The following is a 22,919-nucleotide window of genomic DNA, read 5'->3' on the forward strand; positions in this document are numbered from 1 at the left end:
CAGTTGCTGTGCTGCCCACATCTGGGCCAGACAGGGCCAGATGGTCTGTGCGTTCATCCTGGAGCTGCTGCCCAGGATCTGCTAGAGAGAGAACCACCTTTCCCCATCTCTGCCCTGATATATGGAGTTATCAACTAATGGGCCTCACAGGTAGATCAGCACCCTAGTCAAGTGATTCTGATTCCTGATTCTCCTGCACTGCCTGACACTCCCACTGTGCTCCTGTCCAAGGCCCAACCCCCATGATCATCCAAAACTCTTGGGAAGCTACCGGAGATGTCCTGTTAGGGACACAGATTGCCTCCCTAGCACACCATACTCCCGCCTTGCAGATGCCTGTTGTTACCACGTAGCAGATCAAACAACATCCAAGAGTTCATGCCAGCTGTGTGGCCTTCTTCTCTGGTGCCACTGGGAGGTCTGCTTTCTGTTACCCTCTCCTCAGTTCTCCCCTCCCGTTAGTGATGTGTTTGTCTTTAAAGACCAGACTGAAGAGCCTTCATCCTCCTTGTTGGTAGGAGACGTGTGTTTCATTTTGCTTAGGCTGTAGTTAATTCGGAAGTGTTTGCCATTACTGTCTTCCAATGACAGATTTGGTCATGTTTCAGTGTGGCAGTTTATGTAACGACTCAGGAGTCCCTTACGGGGGTTCATGAAGAAAGGCCTTTGAATGTACCTGCTTTGAATGCACAAATACAGGATCTGGTCCCCCAGCTCTGCCCACGCTGAGTCAGCACCCGTCAGTGCTCTGCTCGTGGCTGGCCCTCCCGTCTGTTGGTTTCGCTGGCCTTGCCTCCTGAGCCCCTTCCCAGATTACTAACAAAGCTCAAATGTAGATCAGCCCACCCTTTGCAACTTTCTTTTAACACAGAGGCTTTCGTCAGCTTTTGCTGCCTGTTCTGTAAGTGCAGCCAGGGTTAAAGATGGGGAAACCGGGTGGCTGTGCAAGGGCGGGTGGCGGGCAGGTGCTGTTGTGGCCCGAAAGACACTGCTGCTGTACAGCTTCACCGTTTGCATTGTTCACGCTTCTTCTCTGCTTTCGTTAATGGGTATCTGGGGTGTGAACTTCAGGGTGTCCTACTCTGGGTGGAGGTAAGTCACTCTCATCTGACCGCAGATGGCCACAGATGGGAATAGGCTAGGACAGGAAAATACAAAGTTAGGTGTTCACATGAGTGCCTCACCAAAGGGGCGTGGCTTTCTGGCCTTTCTTGTGTGGTGTTGGTTTTTACTATAGAAAGATCAATCAAAGACATATCTTCCTAGCCATAAGCGCAAAACAGCATTTTACCAAATACAAAGGCCAAAGCCCTCCTACTGATTTTTGCTTTCTTTTTTTGTGTTTGTGTTTGTTTGTTTTTCTGATTGTATAAACATTGATGTATCTTTTGCTGATGGAGGTGGCTTGCTCACCTTCCCCTCTGACTGCCAGCTGTCCAGATGAGGTCAAGCAAGAGTCCGGAGAGCTTGCGAGAAGAACCTAGTGAGGAGGGACCTTGACTCAAATCTTTTAAGTGCTACCCTCTGCCCCTCCCCTTCTGTACGTTCTTTCCTTTTCAGTAAGCCCCCTTCGCTCTGCAGCTGATGTGTGTGCAAACACGCATGTGTGTGCATATACACACAGAGCTCCTGCACACCTGTCCCCTTCCCAGGAGGTGACACCCGCTAAGCCTGGCAAAGGCCTCTAGTTTCTGTCCTTTGCAAAAGCTTGCCAGGATAGAGCTCGCAAAGGAAGCTTGGCCAGAGATGGTCTGTGCTCTGGGAACTCCTTTTCCTTAGAGTTTGACCTCATTCCTGAACTGAGCTCTGTCAGTTCAGCTCCTGGAGGGTGAATTGTTCATCTAGCTGGCCCTCAGACAACAAATGCCCGCGTTTTAGAAAGGATAGTGGCACGGGGGATACAAGTTGCTGGGCTGCTCTGTGATATTTAAAACAACACCAGCCCCTCCTCAACAGGACACCAAGTGGCCTCCAGAGCTGCAGACACAAAGAAGAAGACATTCTGGTCAAACATTAGAAAGGAGGCTAAAGCCAGGAAGAGAAGGATGATGGCAGCGTGGAATAGTCATGGGCCAGGGTGAGCAGGTATCCCCTGAGAGCAAAGAGTCATGGGCCAGGGTGAGCAGGTATCCCCTGAGAGCAAAGAGTCATGGGCCAGGGTGAGCAGCTATCCCCTAAGAGCAAAGAGTCATGGGCCAGGGTGAGCAGCTATCCCCTGAGAGCAAAGAACCGCTCCTGATGTTTGACGAGATGAATGTCTATGAGGTGCACAGCGGAGGGGCAAACCAGTGTCTCCCTTTGCTTAGTCCTTCCTCCATAGATTAAGTCTTTCAAGGCTCAAGCCAAGCCCATTATGAGGAAACACATTATCCACATTTTAATTTATATTTAATAAAACTAAGTAAATAAACACGGGTTTATTTCTGTGTGTAAATGTTTCTGGGCCAGTTGTCTTTCAGGATTGCAAGTATGAGGCTATATGTGGTCTTGCGGGAACAGCAGAACCGTTCTGTGTCTGCACTAGCCTCCTACCTGCTAGCTCATGTCCCAGCATCTAGCACATGGTCCTTTTTGGCTTCTCTGGAGGTAGAAATTCTGTGACAGCTTGTTCCAACGGGAATGCATGCTGCTTATTGGCAAACTGAGCAAGCAAAAGAAAAAAATTAAACACAAAGTGCCATTGATATATCCATGTTTCTAATCTGTGGCGGCACAGAAAACATCAATTCAGCATTTCCACAGACTGAGAGAACTTAGCCAGGGTTTTTTTCCCCTTACAATGTAAAATATTTGTGTGTTAAACAAAGCAGTAATTTCCCATCCTTTCCAAATGATGCTTAGCAACAGCGAGAGAAGCAGAAGCGTATTTGGTTTTGAGAGGTGGTGTACAGCCCTGTAGAGCTTGGGTAGGGCAAGTGTGACATTCAGCCTCCCCTAGCAGATCGTAACATGTAACAGTTCATACCGAGGTTCGCCCCGTGTGAAAGGGCTCTGTACTGGTGATCACACACACACACACACACACACACACACACACACACCAGCCTTGCCCTCTGGCACCTGTGACTACCCCCAGCCTGGCAGTCTCCTGGCTGGAAGATGAGTGTAGCTTCTACTTTCCAAAGATGCAGGTCTTCAGTTCCTCTAACCCCTTTGAAGTTAGGTCTCTCTCTTCCTCTCCATCCATGTTCAGGGACTGTGAGGACGCTGGGAACTTCTCCAATGTCATTCCCTCCCGACTTTTTATACCCCCTTACCTGAGCCCCTGCCACCCTCCTCCCCCGCCTTTGGTACCTGTCTTTGTGTTCTTCTTCACTGCATTGTCTGCTGAAGTGGGTCAGACTCCTCATTCATTTCTTGGGCGCAGTGGACTGTCAGGGATGCATGCCTTCACAGCCGCACACAGCCTCTGGAAATGCTCTTGCCATTGACCTGCTGAGGACTCAGGACTAGAGGGGTACAAAGGTGTATGACCTAATTGAAGCCTAGAAGACAGTTTCAAAATCCGTTTTACTACATTTTAGGACGTAGTGTCTAAATGAATAGTGTCGAGTCAAGGTGTTTGTAGGCTCTTCTGTCTGAGTGTTCTTCTAAAATGGAGTAAGTTGTTGATGTAGAAGGAGTGTTAGGTCTCTCTCCCCATCTTCTGATAACCTCAACCCAGGAGTATTGTGATGTGCTGATTGATTATAGCCGTTCGGTCTGCTACTAATCAATTTCATCACTTAGTCTCGTTCACACGCTTGCACCTTTGATTTCTCTCCCCTAGCAGGATGATGGAGGTTGTCATTGACTAATGGAGAGCAGCAGTGACTGCAGCACGAGACAAACGGAATGCCGACACCGATCCTGAAATGAATTAATCTTTAATAATCCGCATCTGCATGTTTATAAATGGTATAACCAGGGACTGTTAGTGTTGACACTTTCCCTTCCAAACAGAAAGTGACATCAGGGTTTGTACGTGGAAACCGCTTTAGCTGTGCACAGCAGAAAGCCAGGAGCGTGGCCTCACTGAGGAGCCAGTGCTGCTTGCTGCCCAGGAGCTCAGGTCGCACTCCCGCTGCTGCCTCGTCAGGTGTACCGTCAGGTCGGCCCACCTGCTCAGGTCCTTCCATCCTGTGGCACCTCCTTGGTCCATTCGTTCCCCAAAGTAGACTGGACTTTTCTAGAAACTCCAGGGAAATGCACTGAACCAGCATGGAGGTTCCTGTTCTCAGTAAGACAGATATGAAGTACATAAGTGAGTGTGGTTATCCCAGGAAACAGCTCGCAGTCAGGCATTTGGACTGGAGTTCAGATCCCTAGAACCCAGGTACAGGGAGCCTCAGCATTGATTGACAGGTCCTGCCTCGCTGAATAAGGCCTGCATATTATAATTATTTTTGCTTCGTTTTTATAGTTAATCTCTACTATGCCTACTAAAGAGAAAACTATATCAAAGGCCTTTATATATAGGAAAAATACCAATATATAAGGTTCAGCGTCCTCTGGTCTAGAGCATCTGCTCGAACTTTTGGAGTGTATCCTCAGTGGATAGGGAAGCTGTTACAAGATTGGAATGTGAGGTTTTAACTGCAGTGGAGACCACTAGAGGGTGAGCAGGTAGAAGTATCATGGTCTGGCGGTATTTTGTTTGTCTTATAACAAATAAAGCTTGCCTGAAGATCAGAGTGCAGAGCTAAACCACTAGAGGCCAGGAGGTGGTGGCCCAAACCTTTAATCCCAGGACACAAGGGCACCTTGGGCTACACGAGATTGATCCAGTCCCAAAGAGAAACAGAAACAAACAGTGGTGGCCCACACCTTTAATTCCAGCACCAGGGAGATGGAGACAGGACTGATGTGGCTGGGCAGAGAGAAGAACATACAACTGAAGGAGACAGGCGCTCATTGCAGTCTGAAGATTCAGTGTGAGCATACAGTCTGAGGATCTGTAGAGACAGGATCACCCTTCAGTCTGAAGGGTCCAGTAGAGGTTAAAGGTCTCTCTGGTGGCTGGCTGCACTGCTCCTCTGATCGCTCAACTTTCACCCCAATATCTGACTCCAGGTTTTATTTATTAAGACCAATTAGAATTTGTGCTCCAGCAAGGTTATGAGCTCAGTCTGTAGTGCTGCCACAGTGCAGAGTCTGTGATAGGTTGCAGCTCCAGTCTCGTGCCAGAATCACAATTATTCTTCACAATTATTACTTTGAGTCGATTCCAAAAAAAAAAAGCATCTGTTTTAACAAGTTGAACCTCAGACCTCAGTTCTCAGTGTATTGGCCTGTATTAGTCTATCTTCTCTGCTTCCTCCCCCTCACTCCCCTCCCCTTTCCTTTCTGTTTTCTTCTTTAGAAAAGGTCATGGGACAGATTTCCCTGTTTCTGTACTGCCAGTTATGATGGTGGACCAGATCTTTGCCCAAAGCTGAATAACATCTAGTGTGCTAATTCCTCTTCCTGGCACCATCCATCACCAAGACCCAGACAGAGTCTCCTTCTCTTTACTGAGTAGCTGCTGACTTCTTCTGTGCAGATTTTGCCATCCTCTGGGTGTTGCTGTTGTGAGAGGAAACACTTCCCTGTACATCGAGGGTGGAGCACAGGACATGGCCAGCAGGGGGCGCTCAATAGATGTTGGCCAAATTTAAGAATGCCAGTTCTGAAAGGAGAAAAGGGAGTCCAAGGAAAGAAGCCAGCTTCCTGTGCTTTGGTGTTTTCCCCTATCATTTGGTCATTCTTTTCCCCTCTTGTGAAAGAGTCTCAACTGTGATAGATCATTCTGTGTGAAAACCTAGTTCTGAGCTTGTCGATATAAGCCAGGTCATCATGTGTGAAGGCCCTTGCCTGGTTCTGATTGTTCAAATGCATTAGCATTTTGAGGTGAAATATTAGCTAGTGACTAAATCTCTGCCTTGGCAACAGGAAAGTAATATGCTTCCGATATTTGGAAGAGATGAGCTATTTTGAAAGCACTCTTGATAAATATCTAGCTAACACCTAAAGTCAGCATTAGTGGGAAACACATGAGGCTGTAGCTCGTTCTGTGTTGTATCTTTTTCTCCACGTCCTTTTGGTTTTCGTCATGCATCCTCAAATTGTCCCCTGTATCACAACCTGTAACCTGGGCACAACTCACAGAGTTCCCAAGAGCACAGCCACTGCTCCTCACGTAGCTGCCATTTTGGCCTGTTCTGGGTGGCTCAGCCTACCCAGAAGCCCCCTCGGTAGGCTGCACTATTGAAGGGTTCAGTTGCCCAATGCCCTGAGTTTCACTGCACATCTCCCTTCTCTTCAGAATCCATTGATTGAGGCACCAAACATATGGTACACTCTGAACTGGGACATCAGAAAGTTACTTAGATGTTTATTAACTTTAAGTGTGAGCTGTAGGGTGTTAGACAGACCCCACGTCTTAGAAATTTCAGTCAGTAGCTCGAGTTTCCAAAAGTAGTACAATGCTTAACTTTCACTTTGCTTTTAAAAGTAGTTTGGATCTGGGATTGTAGCTCAGTTGGCTGAGTGTTTGCCTAGAAGGAGTAAACCCTAGATTCTCCAGCACCGTGTAAACAAGGCATGACAGTCTGTGCTAGAAACCCCAGCCCTTGGCATTGAGCTTCAGCTCCACTGCCAGTCAGCCTAGACTACATGAGACTCTGCCTCAAAAAGAAATAAATAGTTCCTTCAGATGCCTGTCCCATAAACATGAAGACCTGAGTTTGGACCCCTAAGAATCCGTGTAAAAAACTGAGTTGGTGGCACACAATCTATAATTCTAACGCTAAGGAGGCAAAGACTGGTGGACCCTGGAGCTGACTGGCCTGTCAACTTAGCTGAATCAGGGTGCTCAACCTCTAGTGAGAGACCTGATCTAAAATAATGAGGTGGAAAAATACAAATCAACCCCTGGTGTTCTCCAACACATGTGCGCACAGACATGTACACATACCACAAACTAACTCAGTCAGTGTAGTTTTATGTGAAGGGTATAGAAGTTTTACATTTTATCACGAAAATAAACTGCTAGTATAGTTACAGATGCAATAAATCTTTACATTTTTCAGAAAGTTGGTTAATTTTACACAAATTCTATTTTTAGCAGAAGGTGTTCTATACTTAATAGAATAGAAACTGTGATTTTAGTAATTTATTATTGTGTGGATACATATAGCCAAGGACACGTGCATGGCCCGTGTGTGGAGGTTTTTGCAGAGTCCGTTCTTTTTCTCTACCTTTATCCAGATCAGGAACTCAAATTCAGGTCACCAGACTTGCACGGCAAGTGCCTTTCCTTGAGTAGCCATTTTGTCCCCCCAGTCCTGTGTTTTAATCTGTTGATCTCCTTTCTCGGATTCTAGTGCCCCCAACCGTACAGCTTTCTCTCCCACCTGACTCATCCAGTGGTGTCACATGCCTGGTGAGGGAGTGTTGTATTAGAACATGGCCCCTGTGCCTGCAGTACCCCGCTGCCTGTGTTCCTTCTCTTGTGGTGTAGTCAGGTGTACGGTGGCTGAGGGCAAGCCCAGGCTGCATACCATTGTCATAGCTGCTCGTGTTTACAAGCAGAATTGTCACCAGGTGTGGGAACCCAGACAGTGCCGCAAGGAGGTGCGGAAGCGACACAGCTTGGATTAAAGCAAAGAGTACCTGGCTCCCACAGCACCTGTCCTCATCCCGCTGCAGAGCCGGATCAAGGGGGAGAAAGGGAGCAGGCAGGCGTCAGCTAATCTTCTCCTGGGGGTCCAGGTGGACAAATTGGCAACCCCATTCACAGTTTTTTTTCCCTTGTCCCCTTTGTATCATAAGAACTGCTAATCGGATCCATGCTGCTGCAACTGTGGTTAGTTATTAGCAGAATAAAGGCAGATTTCTTCAAAAGAACGGGTGGGAGAAACGACTGTACAAAATTGCAAGGTTGTTAGAATCTTAAACGCACAGCAGTCGATTCCCCCTTACTCTGAATTACGCGATGAATGCAGGCCTTTCATCTGTCACTATACCCGGTTCTTCACAAGGCAGCCAAATAGTAAGCTGCTCAGACGAAAAGAAAGGAATCTTAGAAAGAGGAAAAATATTGAAGAGGAATAAGAATGGGTAAGAGAAGGGGAAAATTAGGTTTTGTTTCTATTAATTTGTCCTGGTGAGAGAAATATAAACTGCCTGCTCTGTTTGCCCCCTCCCCCCACACACACATCAAAGCCAGGATTAGAGCAGATTTAGTGGGTGGCGCTTCTGCATTTCATGTCTGGAGTTGTGCGTGAGTCAGACTTGGAACCGACCACTTTTAAAATCTTTTTAAATCGACATCAAGATGCTCCTTCCCGGGTGAGCAGCGTTCTATCTGAGCGTGCTCTTCACCCCTGCCACCAGTGCGCTTTCCCAAATGCAGACTTGGAGTTCACCCCGGCTGGAAAGCTTTGAAAAGGATGTGTTTTGATGAGAGTACAATCACATTTTCAGTATGATAGTTTAGTCAGTTGAATGCATTGTTTGACACCCACAAGGAGTATCTCCCAAACTGGCTCCCCAAGATAGACGTGGCCCCATTATGCCGCTTATCCCGCCCACCTCCTGTGGATGTCGTCACACGGGGCTGTGACGGACACAGAGGAAGCCGCTAAGCATGCCTCCACATTTGCCTTTCTTTAATGGCCACTTCTTGTTTTCCAGACACTTTTCATTCTTTCACCAGTTACTGAGAGGAAAGAGCACAGAAACTGAACAAAGCTGACATGTTGAGTAATTCGACAGGGTGAACCACAGTGCCTGTCAGCAGGAGAGGCTGTTTTGAAACCTGGCCTCAGTAAAAGCAGAGGCTGCACCTCCCCTGAAGCCCCAGTCACCAAGGGTAGCCCAGACTAAAGTTGATAGTCTCATGCTGACGACCTGACATGGAAAATACTCGGACTTGGTCTGCCTAAAGTCAGAGCACCAAGTGGCCTAAGCAGTCAAATCTGCAGCCTGAGTTTGGTCTTCAAGTCTCAGGTTGAGTCTACCTCATGCCTTGCAAGGCCTTTGTAGTGTCTATGCCTCAGAATTTCAGTATGAAACTTTCCACACTGCAGGGCTCTGGGCATCAGATGACCAACTCTTAAACTCTTAAACCTCATGTTGCAAATGTAAAGTGGACTTTGAGAAGTTAAAAGGTGGCAGGCCACAAGGACAGCTCCGCAGGCTGCTGCCCAGCCTGGTGGCGCCAGCTCAGGCCACCTGACCTGCACGCTGTAGGCGAGAACAACTCCTGCAGGTTGCCCTCCGGCTGCCACACGTGCATCCTGGCACCCGCGTGCCCCACCAACCCAGGCAGACATGCTAAATAAATAAATAAAATGGGAATTTTTTTAAGATGGTAATCGGAAAGATTCTGGTTCGAATCTAGAAGGCCAAGTAAACAAGGTGTATTATCACAATTTTTTTTTTAATTGAGAAAAATAGCACTGCAAACCAAAGTGCAGGTGTCTGAGGGAGTCTGGTCAGAGGCTGGATTCTTTGAGTCAGTGTGCAACACGCTCGCTGCTGCTCCTCATCTGCCACATGATAGGCCTTTGTATCCAGTCAGCCCTCGGGTCTAGTAAGAGCCACAGAGAATCTTTCTTCCCTTCTTACTGCTATGGCTGAAAGTCACGAACCTTAAATGCGCTCAGATTTTGAAACACTGATATAGGTAGTCAGTGTGGAAAATAAAGGAGGCTGAAGAATGGACAGACACTAACTGCGATTTTCTGCAGGAAATTCGTTCTCCCCTTACAGTCTTCCTGCTGTATGAGTTTGGGCAAAGGAAAATGCAGAAGGCAAGAAAGGTCAGGTGAGATGGCTTAGTGGGCAAAGCTCCTGCCAGGCCTGAGGACCTAAATGTGATCCCAGAGCCCACACGGTGGAGAGAGAGAACCAGTTCCTGGAAGTTGTCCTCTGACGTGCGTCCTTGGAGCCTCTGCGCAGGCGTGCATGCACACGGTGGGGGGGGGGGGGGTGGAGGAGGCAGGGAGACAGAGTAAAGCAGGACAGTGTCCACTTAAAAGTTTGTAGCTTTTGAGACAAACTGGAGTAGTTAGGGTTTGATGTGTAAAATATCTTAACAGAACACCCCAAATTACAAACCCCGAGTATTCTTAATGATATTCTGCCAGTAATCAAAAAGATTGCTTTTCTAATATCTGAAATAATGGACAAATCACAATAATCTGGGCAGTTTTGTTGGCTAGTCGCCTCTGAGGTTCTTAGCACACGCAGGTGCCTAGTGACAAAGGCTGGAATGCTGTTGCAAACTCCTGGCTGCTGAGGCAGCTCAGCGAGGGGCACCTGCTACTGAGGCTGCTGCCAGAATTAATCCTTGGGACCTGCATAGTGGAAACAGAGAGCCAACCCATGCAAATTTCAGACATGAGTCATGAAACGTGTGTGGATACACATAAACGCACCCACTTACACATACATATTCTCACACACACACACACACACACACATCCTCTCACACACACCACATATAGACACACACATAGATACACACACCGCTTGCACATTCTTATTTTCTCTCTGTCTCTGTCTCTCTCTCTCTCTCTCTCTTTCTTTCTCTCTCTGAGGGGCTGGATGGTTTGTTTCAAGGCTGCTATGATTCAGTTCTTGATCCTGTATGCTGTATTAACTGGGGGAGGCAGGAGCCCAAGGACGTTCTAGTTACCCTCAGTAGCGTTACCTTGACAGCCTGCTCACTGTGTCTATCTTCTGTCATCCCAACACAGTGCTCATCAGTCTAATGTGTGCAGTGAGATCTCATCAATAGTTTATTTTCTATTTTGTTTGACCAAAGAGCTGAGAAAATAATTTAGCTCTTAGACCTGCCCTTACTGTGATTATCAAGGAGGTCGGAGTCTACTGGAAGTTTGGCTTGCAGAGGTTTTAAACCAGGCTATTGTGTGACTTCTGGAAATGGGGGGAATAAGCATCTATTAACCCCAGAGAGGCCACTGACAACAGACCAAAGAAACGAGTCCACCAAGTGTAGCTCAGTGACCTAGTGAGCTTATGGAGGTGACTTGTAGGAGCATGGTGACGCAAAGGCAGCCGTGTCTCCAAAAAGCTCACCCCAGCATGTCTGTGGCTCAGAAAAGTGGAATCCCTGGACCTCCATACACAGCTTGCAGGCGGCTCCGTGGGAGTCTCCTCTCCCCCAGAAATCCTTTCCTGCTTTTGTAACCTTGGGAAGGGGCCTTGTGAATCTCAGACCCTCGGAGACCAGGAGGCATCGTTATAGCTTTCTGAGTCTTCCAAGCAAGTGTGTCCTCCTTCCGACTGTGCAGCACACTGCCGTGTGTTTACACAAGCCTCTGTGTTGAATGTGGGAGGGCGTGACGTGTTGCCTGTCCATGCTGCTCTTGCTAAACACTACCTGATGTTTACTGGCCTTTCAGCACACCTGCCCGCCTGATTCTTATTTACAGAATCATTATCAAGGCTAACTAACTCTGCCTGTGGGGCGATCCCAGGGCGTCACAGTGTCATAAGTATGGTTCTATTTTTGCCCTTTCATGTGTCATCAGTGGCTGCTTTTAAACCATCCACAATCACTGAGTTAAGTAGTTGTGGCAGAGAACATATGGTCTGCAAAGCCTAAAATATTTACTATCTGCCAGTTTATAAAAAAAAATAGTTGCCTAATCCTGATTTAGAATAACAAGATAAAATTACATGATTACTGTTAACTCATAAAAATCTAATTAGCTATTAGTCTGAGTTTGCTTTCTGGAATAAGCAGCCATTTATTCGTTCGTCAACAAATATGTATTGAATGTTCACTGTGTGTCTGCTTCTGGAGATGTATCAAAGAATGACACAAACAGAGGCCCCTGTTGTTGTGGGATTCACACTATAGTGAGATGTCTCAGATATTCGCACAGGAGTAAGTTGTAAACATGTGAGTATTAATCGCAGTATCCACTAGTGAGAACCGTGCCCCATCGTAGTGACCCAGCTGGACCACTCCACACCTTGCTGCTCTGCAGCCGAGCTCCTGTATTAGCTGGCTCTCTTGCTGCTGGGACAAAATACTGACCAAAGCCACTTAAGAAGAGAAGGCTTTGTTCTGGCTCGAGTGGCTGGGAAGGCCTGGTGGCAGGAGCCTGAGGTGGCTGGTCACATGGTGTCCTCAGCCAGGAAGCAGAGATGCATGCTACCCAGTGCCTCTTCCGCTTTTTATTCAGTCCTGGGCCCCAGTCCCTCGAGTGTGCCCCCACACTTGGGTGGGTCTTCCCACTTCAGCCCGTTTAATTTAGAAAACCCCTCACAAACTTGCCCAGAGGCTGGATTCTATAATGATCAGAATGAATCATATTGGCATCATGGCCACATAGTTATTACTAACTAGCCCATTGCCTATAAAGTACGCTTACTAGACATGTGCCAATTTGCCAGAATATACGTATTGGCCAGTTTTCTCTAAGTTATGTATGAAGTCACAATATCTTGTTTATATACTAAAAATACTTACTTTATTGTCTGTTTTGCCTGCTTTTAATTAGAAAATTTACCCTCAAAATCTAGTTAGTATGGATCTAGAAAGGAAATATTGTACCAGATTCTGGTTGTATGTTAGCTAAATGGCGTTTATCCCAGAGAGTCTGAGTGGTTCAGTAGTAACACCTCTATTTATATTATAGACCATGAAAATAAAATGTAAGGGGGATTGTAATCTTTAACAAAATCCAGTCCCCAGTCATGACTTTAGAAAGAGAAGGAAGCAGCAGTCCGTCATCAGGTGTAGGGTGTACGGTTGGTTACATTGTGGACAACCTTGCAAGGCTTTTCTAAGTAGGATACAAATGAGGCAAGGATGGCCACTTCCATTAATATCAGCAATGTAACAAAGCTAGCAGCCAATGCAGTTAAACAAGAGATTCAATTAAAGACAGAAGAACAATTATAGAAAAAAAATAAAAGCGCTTCTTCTTCTGGAAAATACCAAATGGAGGATGACGCCAATACAGCTGGAGGGCCAGGAGGACCTGGGGTCCCAGGATTAGGAGGCCGCAACAAATCCACATAGGATTTGTCAGTGGTTTTAGGCGCCATGGTTGTGGTCAAAGCCATGGCCCTGGTCGAGGCCTCGGGGCTCTTGGAGATAAAACCGAAGACAAGGATTGAATCCCCCTCACCAAGCTGGGCTGCCAGGTTAAGGACATGAAGATCCATCCTTGGGGGAGATCTACCTGTTCTCTCTGCCCACTAAGAAACCCGAGATTATTGACTTTTTCCTGGGAGTATCCCTAAAGGGTGAGCTGTTCTGAAGATCATGCCAGCACAGAAACAGATTCAGGCTGGCCAGCAGACCAGGTTCAAGGCTTTTGTCGCTATTGGGGACTACAATGGTCATTCTGGCCTCAGTGTCAGATGCTCCAAGAAGGTAGCCACTGCCATAAGAGGAGCCATCATCTGGACCAAGCATTCCGTTATCCCTGTGAGGAGAGGCTAGTGGGGGAACAAGGCTGGTAAGTCTCACACTGTTCCGTGCAGTGACAGGCTGCTGTGGCTCTGTGCTGGTGCGTCTCATCCCTGCCCCCAGAGGCACTGGCATAGTCTCTGCTCCTGTGCCCAAGAAGCTGCTGCTGACGGCCGGCATTGATGACTGCTACACATCAGTCAGGGGCTGCACTCCCACCCAGAGCAACTGTGCCAAGGCCACCTTTGATGCCATCTCTAAGACCTACAGCTACCTGACCCCCAACCTCTGGAAAGAGACTGTGTTCCCCAAGTCTCCTTACTTGGAATTCACTGAGCGTCTTGTGAAAACCCGCACCAGAGTCTCTGCTCAGAGAACCCAGGTCCAGCTGTGGCTATCACATTAGGGTTTTTATACAAGAAAAATAAAGTGAATTAAGTCTGTTAAAAAATAAAGAAAGAAAAATAAAATAAAACTATCCCCCAGTGCAGGTATTTTGATAGAGAGTCCAAAACTAGACTAGATATATGACTAATTAGTCAGTGAAATGATAGCCTGTCAAATCACTAGAGTAAGGATGGGATTTTTTTACGAATTGTTTATTTACATTGTATTCAGATAGATACTTGCCTGCATTTATGTAAGTATACCCCATGTGTGCCTGGGGCCAACAGAGGTTAGAAGATGCCATCACGTCCCCAGGAACTGGAGTTTACAGGCTGGTGTACATAGGAGGGAGTGGCTCTGTGCACGTTTTTAACTTTGACTTTAGAAGCAGCCCCCAGTGCCAGAGCACGTGCTGCCAGCCCTGGCAAGCAAATGGAACAGCAACACTGTTAAATTTTTAATGTTTAATGTTTAATTAAGGAAATTAGTTGATTTAGATCAATTTGAGTCTGTTTCTATTGGTGAGGTTATTAGTAAGAAGCCTCAAATGTTCTCTAGTTCGGGACTGGATTTGGAGATGTGTATATAAACTAGTCTTTATACATATACACATTGGCATGTCAGTTCATGTGATACATGGGTTGGGATATGCCTCTATCCTCTAAGAGAGCAAACAGCATTATAATACCATTAACCGTGAGCCTTCCAGAAACCTGGAGCTAAGTCCTAGAGCTTGTCACCAGAAACAGGAACCAGGATTTCTAAGAGTGACAGACCGATCCCCGGATTTGTGCAAGACAATTCCAGGATGAGACTGAAGCCTCTGGTGGTCCTAAAAATAAGGCCATGTTTACTGAGAAGAGGGAGACCTGGCAATAGAGCCCAGGAACCAACTCTGGAGCCCACAGCGGGAGAATCTGCCTCCTTTTCATTCATCTCACAGCCTGGGTCACCTCCTGTTGGTCGTGGGAGTGCACTAGGTCCCCATAGCTGTGACAGATCCGACATGAGCTAACAGGAGAAAAGATGGCTGCTAGACCTGAGTTTGGGAAGTTTAGATATGTGTTAAGGTGCCAGTTGCTCTGGGTCTAAGTTGGGTATTACATCATAATGGGAACACAGGCTAGAACATGGCTGCTTATTTGCTGGTGGCCAGGAAGCAAAAGAAAGAACAGGAGGCATCCATCTTAGGATTCCCTCATCAGCTGTTGTCCCAGTAACCAGAGGCCTTCCATTAGGTCTACCTCAGAGGACACCACTTCAGAGACCAAGTCTTTAAAGCTTGAGTTTGGGGAAGATTCCAGGTCAAAATTTTTAGATGAAGGGACTAGGAGGATGGCTCAGCAGTTACTGAGAAATCCCGAGGACTAGAACTACAATCCCCAGAGCACACTTCAAGCCAGGTGCTGCAGTAGCCCCGCCCACAGTCACAGTGATGGAAACTGATTGACTCCCCAAGCCAGCTGGCTCAGTGAGCTCTGGGAGAGACCATGCCTCAGGGTATAGGTGGAGAGCAATCAAGGAAGATGCCCGTGTCTACTTCTCTTTTCCACATACATGCACACACATACATGCACTACATGCACACACATGCACTACGTGCACACACACGCCAGTTGTTTCCATTAAAAATAAAACCCATAATAAGGAGCAAAGCCCTCAAGTTCTGAAGAATTCCTACCTGTCCCTTAAGTCAGTTCACATCATAGGCGAAGTCTGCTTTGGAGGTCAAGCTCGTGCAGAACCGGGTACCTTCTGTCGTGTGCCGTCCACTGACCGCATGCTACAGAACCATTCAGTCTTCCCCACATGTGGCAACACTGCGGGAGAAACATTCCTTACTGCTGTGCTCCTTAGAAGCAAGATGTGGTCCTTTCCTCAGGGAGTAAAAGGTTGATATGAGAACATGACTCTCCTCATATAGAAATCCGGTTAACACACATGGAAGTCAAAGGGGAGATAGGAAGTCACCAATAGCAGATAGATGTCCTTGTGGTAAACCTCATAGGCAGGAGCTTCTAATAGATGCTGAAAATAGCAGGTGAAAGTTTCAGGAGACATGAGGCTCAGGTGAACCTCCAAAGGGAAATGAACACCTCGAAGTGAACGCCAGCCAGATCATGTAATCCACATGAACACCAGAGGTGGAACATGTCAGTGTCCCGACCCCATGATAGGGTGCACAGAGAAGGATGTGGTACTTCTCACATGTCCCAAACTGCATGTCCTCGTTTTCAGTGATGCAAATGTCTTACCCTGACTGGGGAGCATCATACAAAATAACTCATTAGGACACTCCCAAAGTGTTGAGATTATATATAAGGTGTTAGGGAAGACTGGGGAACACTAAGGGGACATGGCTAAAAGCAACGTTGGATGATCCTAGAAACAGGACATTTACTGGAAAAATTGACAAATTCAAATAAGGTCTGTAGATATATGCCTACATAATTATGTTATAGTTGCATAAGATGCATCCACAAGGGGAGGTTGAGTTCTGGGTGTGAGGTGACAGTAGACTGTGCTTGGTGTTTCAACTAAACAAAAGTAGAGGCTGCGGTAACTACCAGCACCTCACTTTAAATTGCTGCACCCTTTACACAGAGCTGTTTCCACAGCTGTCAGTTACTAAATACCCAGGCGGAAATGGTGGGATTCGTTCTCATTTGCAGTGGTGGGGTCCTGCTGGATTTTTCCGTCATGCTTATTTCATTACAGATATAGACGCGAGTAAAACCTGGGGCGTAACAAAGGAAGCAGCCTCTGGTCTGAAATACGGTTCAGACTGAATTATGGAGGTTGGAGTTCCTAAGGTTGACTTGTTTGCCTTATGTGGCTGTGTCCTCCTTTGAAATAATTACCAAACTCTGAAAGAGTTTACTTAAAGTTAACATATATAAAGCCCCACAGATTGAAGGATTTACTTAATTCAGTTCATCAAAGGCTCTGGATTTCCTTCTGTGGACTGTGGACACAGTGAGTTCTCCTGTGTTACTTCACATGTATGTTACTGCTGTAACAGTAGTTATGCGGTTATCCCTGCATGCACACAGGCAACCCCAGTGATCACGGTTATGTAATAGTCGTGGAAGAGGCCAAGAAAAAAAGAGGGTGAAAGCAGGGAAATTGGCGTAAACTTTTTTCTTCAACATTAAACAGCTGGTTGTTTTGTTCAGAGGGTTAATTTAATGTGTGCATTTCTCGTTGCTATGAAGGGGCATCACCCTTCCATTGCACTAGGTAGCCCACAGCAGTGGTTGGCTGTGGCGATGATGCTGTATGCATGATGGCGTGAGTTTCTTGCAGCCTTTTTATTTTTGCTTGGTGCATCGTATGGGATAACAGTGCCTCAGGCATGCACAGTGGAAGCCATACTGCCCTGTGTTGACATAAAATTGCTGTTTGTTTTCTCTGTGTGATCCTATGACTCCAGCCTGTCATGCAGAAGCAAGCATTATAGTGGAAGCGCTTACTGTCTTGCGGCAGCTCATTCCCCAGTGACACTTTTAAAAGTCTGAGTTTGGCTACAGAATGCTTTAAATTCCTAAATGGACTATAGATTGGGGCCATGGGGCATTTCATTTCATAGGAAGCATGCAACCCGCAGTGGCTACAGAGCAATTTGTGTAGATCTATAGCGCGTCAGTGACCAGCGTTTGCCCTTGGAGTTGTTTTAGACCAGCATGTTAAACGTTTTTACTGTACAGGTAATTATTGGGTATTAATATTAGGTTACTATAGATGCCTAAGATAATGCCAGTTGGTGCACACTGGGCTATTTGTCAAGTCGTCTTTGTTACTGAGTGGGCACATCTAGGGGCTCCTCGTGGCTCAAGGTATCTCCTGGGTGTGACAAAGAAATACTCAGAAATATGTACCAAGTTTTATATTCTCTAAAAGTGGGGTGCCTAAGCCCCCCATAAGAATTTGAGGGTTATTTTACAGTCTTGCTTTCGTAACTATTGCCTTCTACCTGCGGTGGAAATCATTGGCCTTCCATTTGCTATCCTGTGCAAGAATTATTATTAGAGTTACTCATGGCAGTCCCTGCAGACTCCAAGACTGAGATGCACAGATGTGTGTCTTGCAACCTCCAGTGACTTGAATTGGTGGTGATCTTGAAGTTTCTGTCTCTGCTCGGCAATAATTCTTGTCAGTAGTGTATTTGGCTAGGGGAGAACAGGACCTGGGGAATCAACATATAGTTAGCGCCTGCTGTCCTGATCACGTGACCACCATTCAGAGGAATGTGGGGAAATTGTGTGTGTGTTGGGGGTGTCTCTTTCATATTCATTGTAACAGAGGGATAAGGTAAAGCATAAAATAGCAATACCCCCATGCTGTGAGTGCTTGGGCCTTCAGGGTGGTATTAAATTCAGTACTTTTGAATTCTGCTGTGTCTTTAGCCTTAGAAGTGCATCTAAACCTCCGGGACAGGAAGGGAGTTAATTGTGTAAACGACCTTCCTGATGCTTAGTTCAGAATTATGCATCAAGCCTCCACATGATTGATCTCTCTCTCTTATCAATAAAATAAGTGTCTTTTTTTATTTTGTATTCTGAGATGATGAGCTATTGTATATTCTTCATGCAAAGGGAGGGAGGACGGAAAAGACGTGATTCTCACCTCAAGAAACTTGCATTATATGTGAAGAAATAATTGAATAAACATTAAATTACTGGGAATTAAATAAATGCTGTTGCTGTATGAGCAACAGAAATCAACAGTGGCGGGACAAAGCCCCTCTTCAGTGCTAATATACCTCCCGCTTTGTGTGCCTTAGTGAATCTCTGATTGCTTATTAGAAATTGATGTTACAATATTGATTGGCTATCACCAGTGAGTGAATGCCAGTTGTTTTTCATTCTTATCCTGTGGGGCTGAGTTCAGACTCCAGAGCTAAGTTTGGATGACCGTCTTGGGTTTCTGGGATGTGGTGAAGGCTGTGTCGAATTGCAGCCACTGGTTGATTGCTCCGTGAGGTTGAAAAGCCATTCAGCAGTTTTTGCATTTTTAAGCAGGTCTTTTGGTAAATATCTTTATCTGCTTCATTTTACAGGGGAAAGAAGAAGTCCTGTGTTTTCTGAGCTTCCTTCTCTGCCTTTGTGGTCACGAGAGTGAGCTGTTAACTGCATCTTGGTTTCTGTAGTCGCAATATCAATCCACAGTATAAACCCATGTTTCCCTCCTGTGTTTTACAGGCAGCCAGATGCCTCCCCAACCGCCGGGGAGCCAATCAGAATCCAGTTCCCATCCTGCCTTGAGCCAGTCACCAATGCCACAGGAAAGAGGTGAGTCTCGGGTCATCCCCAGCAGTCCCACTGTACACAAGGTGGATGAGGTTGCTCACCCACACAGATCATGTTTTTTGTCAAATGAACACAAGCTTTCATGTAACAGAAATCATGAAGAGGAAGCTGTCTTTCTTATAGATTGGGTGACATTTAGCCAAGGGTGACTCAAGAGTCAAAGAATATGCATCGTGAAACATCATCTGTATACATTTTGATAAACTAATGTCTACATTTGTGTGTGTGTGTGTGTGCATGTTCATGTGTATGTGTATGCAAGTGTGTGCATCTGTACGTGTGTGAGTGTATGAAAGTATGTGTGTCTGTGTGTAGGACAACAGTTTTGACTGATCACTCATTCCTGTGATGTTTGCCAGCAGATTTTAAGCACATAGCAAGACTTTGTATAAAATTGTAAGGTCTTCAGACTGGAGTCCACTTGGGAGATCATATGGTCAGCCCTCTGGGGTAGACTGTTGAGTTCACATCAATTCCCTCACTAGAAGGTTGGTGGCACCCTGGTCAGAAAAGGAGCATGTGCTTTCCTGATGCTTCCAAACAGTTGTTGTCTAGCATCTACGAACTCTTCATTGGCGTTACTGGGCGCTGCGTGTCACTCCATGGTGTGTTCATACCGCCGGGTGTCCCTTAGGCTTATCCCTCAGTCCTCTTGTCCTCGTAGGAAAGGTACTGTTGCTCCTGGGGGCGGAGGGCAAGGAAAGACAGTTTTAACCCAGATTGGCATAGAGAAGGGCTGCGCATCGCCACTGGGCCAGGGATGATTTTAACCTAGTTTCATATGGACTGCTTCTGTTTGTGGGTCAGGTGGGTTTTACCTTTTCCACATAGGCAGGCGTAGAGACACAAGGTTCTGAGTGCTGGGTACCTGAGTGCTTCTGGGAGAATGGTAGAGATGGCTGTGAAATTTTAAAGTGTGTGTGAGCTATGTGTACTTATGAATTCCATCTCTGGGCCTGCCCCAGATTTCTCACCAGGAGGTTAGGGGGACACAGTTTAGTCAGCATTGTTGACAAGCGCCCAGCTGTTGCCAGTGTGAGGGGACGCAAAGGGGCTATGGTTCATTGGTCCTGGCTTACAGCTTGGGTCTGAAGTTGGGCCAGTGAGGTCACAGTAAAATCGTTCCTGCACTGGGCACCCACACTCCCAGACCAGGCCAGCACTGAGCAGGACATAGATAACTCTTGTTTGGAAGTCCTAAAATAGTAAGTACAGCATACTAGGTAGCAGAGAGACGCCCTCACAGCCCCTCACAGCCCCTCTCCAACTCTTAAAACTGATAAGATCTGAACATAGGCATAGACCTGCCATCCGTGGGGACGCTGAGTCCAGTCAGTTCACAGGGCAGGTAGGTTGTTTCCCCTGCAGAGGCATTATCCTGGTCGTTGTTTTCTTCCCTCTTACCATTAGTGTGATTTGGCTAATACTCTGGCTACCTGACAATCTGGGTTATTGTAGCAACCATTTCCTTCAAGTAGCAAGTTAATAATTAGTTTTATAAGTTGCTAGATCTTTTATGAGCATATTCCCTAAACCTCCTTCCCTAAAAGAGCTGGCTAGACAGCTTCCAAAGAAAGCAAAACTTCCTTTTTCAAAAGTAGCTCTTAAATTATGGGCTGACATAGAGGAGTTAATTTTCCTTTAAAAGTTAGAAAAGGGAATTAAAATAAGCTTCTTATTTGTTGAAATTTAATAAGAAATGTTTGCTCTTAGCACCATTTGATACAATAGAAAAAACACTTGTTTTACATATTTGATAGCTAGTATCTGTCTTCAGAATGGCTTCTTCCAGCCCCCAGGTGTTGTTAAGGCTCAGGGCTGAGATATGCACGCCAAGTGGCTTCCTTTCACACGTGCTGTGGTGAGATGGGGAAACCCTGAGCCCCACATTCTGCTCCTTGTGTGTTCTAGGACACATGCTGTCGTTCACGTCAAGAATCATGTAAGCACTTACCTGAACACAGGCCCACACAAAGATGCGCTAGGCAGTTTCTGAGCCCTGCCTCAAGTCCCCATAACAGCAGTGTCCTGGAGCCACGTCCTCCAGGCTCACGCTGTTGAATGAATTCTTTTAGCTTTTTGTCCTGATATTATTGCTTCTGCTTGGCCCATGTGTTGTTCCCATCAACAAACAACATACCTGGTTTAAAAGAGGTTCGCAAATGGCAAGGTCTTGCTCGCATGGGTCTGAACAACTTTGGTATCTACAGGCAGTTACGATGCTCACATATCCTCAAGGACGAGTTTCTGAGTTCCGCAGACTCTGCTCCTTCCTCTCTCCTGGTGGCTCTGTCAAAGGACGTCAGTTGTGAAGCCTTTTCCACACATTGTACTTCAGTGCAGATGACCATGACGCACTACAACTGTCTCCTTTCCTGCTCTAGAAGGAAGGTAGTCGTGCCTACATACAGATGTGGCAGCGAGGCTTCCAGAAAGGAGAGAGATGCTTCGGTGTTGATTGGCTTCTTCCTTCATTTCTGTGGCAGTGATTCTTAGCCTATAGGTCTCGACCCCTTAAGGGTCAGATGACCTTTTCACAGTGGTCACCTGTCAGACATCCTACATGTCAGATACTTACATTATGATTAACAGTAGCAGAATTACAGTTATGAAGTAGCAATGAAATAGTCACTGCAGCATGAGGAACTGTATTAAAGGGTCCCGGCATTAGGAAAGTGAAAGCCACTGTTGTATGGGGCTCTCTCTACACTTTCACCTATTTTCCAACATAACACGCCATTGACAGTTCAATGCTGAAACGTTTATTAACTGAAGGATTCTTTTTAAAAAGGTTAAAACTTGAGTTTGATACTCTGTAATAACATGTATTTGTCAGCTTTGGTTGGTGTGACGAAGACCTCATATAAGTAATTTGACAGGTGGAAAGGTTTGTTTTGGTTTGGGGCTTCAGAGGTTGTAGTCCAAGATCAGCGGGCTCCATGGACTAGGGCTGAGGTGAAGTATCACAGAGAAGATGGCACACCGGAGCGTTAGTCCCCTGAGACACCTGGGGAGCACAGATAAATGGAACAGGATAGGCCCTCCACTGACAGGCTTCCTACAGCCAAGCCCAGCTCCTTCCTAACTCCCATTACCTCCCAACACTACCATCAGAATAGGAATCTGTCCGTGGATAAGTTATCGACTAACTCAGAGCCTTCATGATCCAATTATGCAAACTGTGATTGAATCTCCCACCATTGGAGCCAAGACCTCAGCACAGGAGGCTGTGGAGGGCATATCATAGTTAAGCTGTAACAGCAGGTTTGTTCCTGGTTCTTGTTTTAAACCAGATCTTTCTGTAGAACCATGTTACATCATGCACAGTTGCCGTCATCTGGACAGAAGGGGTAGAGTGTTAGAAAAGTGCCCCAGAGGTGTTTAGGCTGGTAGGAGCCTTGTTTCTTTACTTTTAGTGTGTACATCTTAGACTTCCTAAAGAGCAATTTGAAAAAGTCATCAATGTGTGGCCCATTTCTCAGAACTGCTTGGACTATGGAATAGTCATCCGAGTAGATAAATAAGTATAATAAGTACTAACATTAAAGGGGTCACAGTTTTAACCCCTAAAACACTGTAAACCTAATAAAACTAGTAAATGCCCTTCTGGTTTATTGGATTAGCAATTAGGTAAAAATATTGAAGGAAGCCTTATTTATTTGGACAGATGTAGAGAGGTCAAAATTAATTTTTTGCAAGCCTTTTAATTGAATCCCCTTTTAATTTTCACAGTGGTGTCTAGTTAAATATTCACGTTGATGCTGGTGGTTTTCTGAAGGGCTATGCTAGAACTGGATTCGCAAAAC

The 22,919-nt window shown here is 46.0% G+C and overlaps 1 protein-coding gene across 5 annotated transcripts in view; it reads left to right on the forward strand.

Moving 5' to 3' along the window:
- The window catches only part of Arid1b (AT-rich interaction domain 1B), a 366,765-nt gene that overhangs the window by 267,065 nt on the left and 76,781 nt on the right, over nucleotides 1-22,919 (forward strand). For all 5 annotated transcript variants that reach the window (XM_085687826.2, XM_085687808.2, XM_085687811.2 and 2 more), the window contains one exon: nucleotides 19,006-19,095. In XM_085687826.2, the coding sequence (XP_085543952.2) occupies nucleotides 19,006-19,095 (90 nt within the window). The remainder of the gene's footprint in view (nucleotides 1-19,005; nucleotides 19,096-22,919) is intronic.

This window comes from Myodes glareolus, chromosome 1, assembly GCF_982192425.1.
Source record: "Myodes glareolus chromosome 1, mMyoGla1.1, whole genome shotgun sequence".
NCBI classification, from domain to species: domain Eukaryota; kingdom Metazoa; phylum Chordata; class Mammalia; order Rodentia; family Cricetidae; genus Myodes; species Myodes glareolus.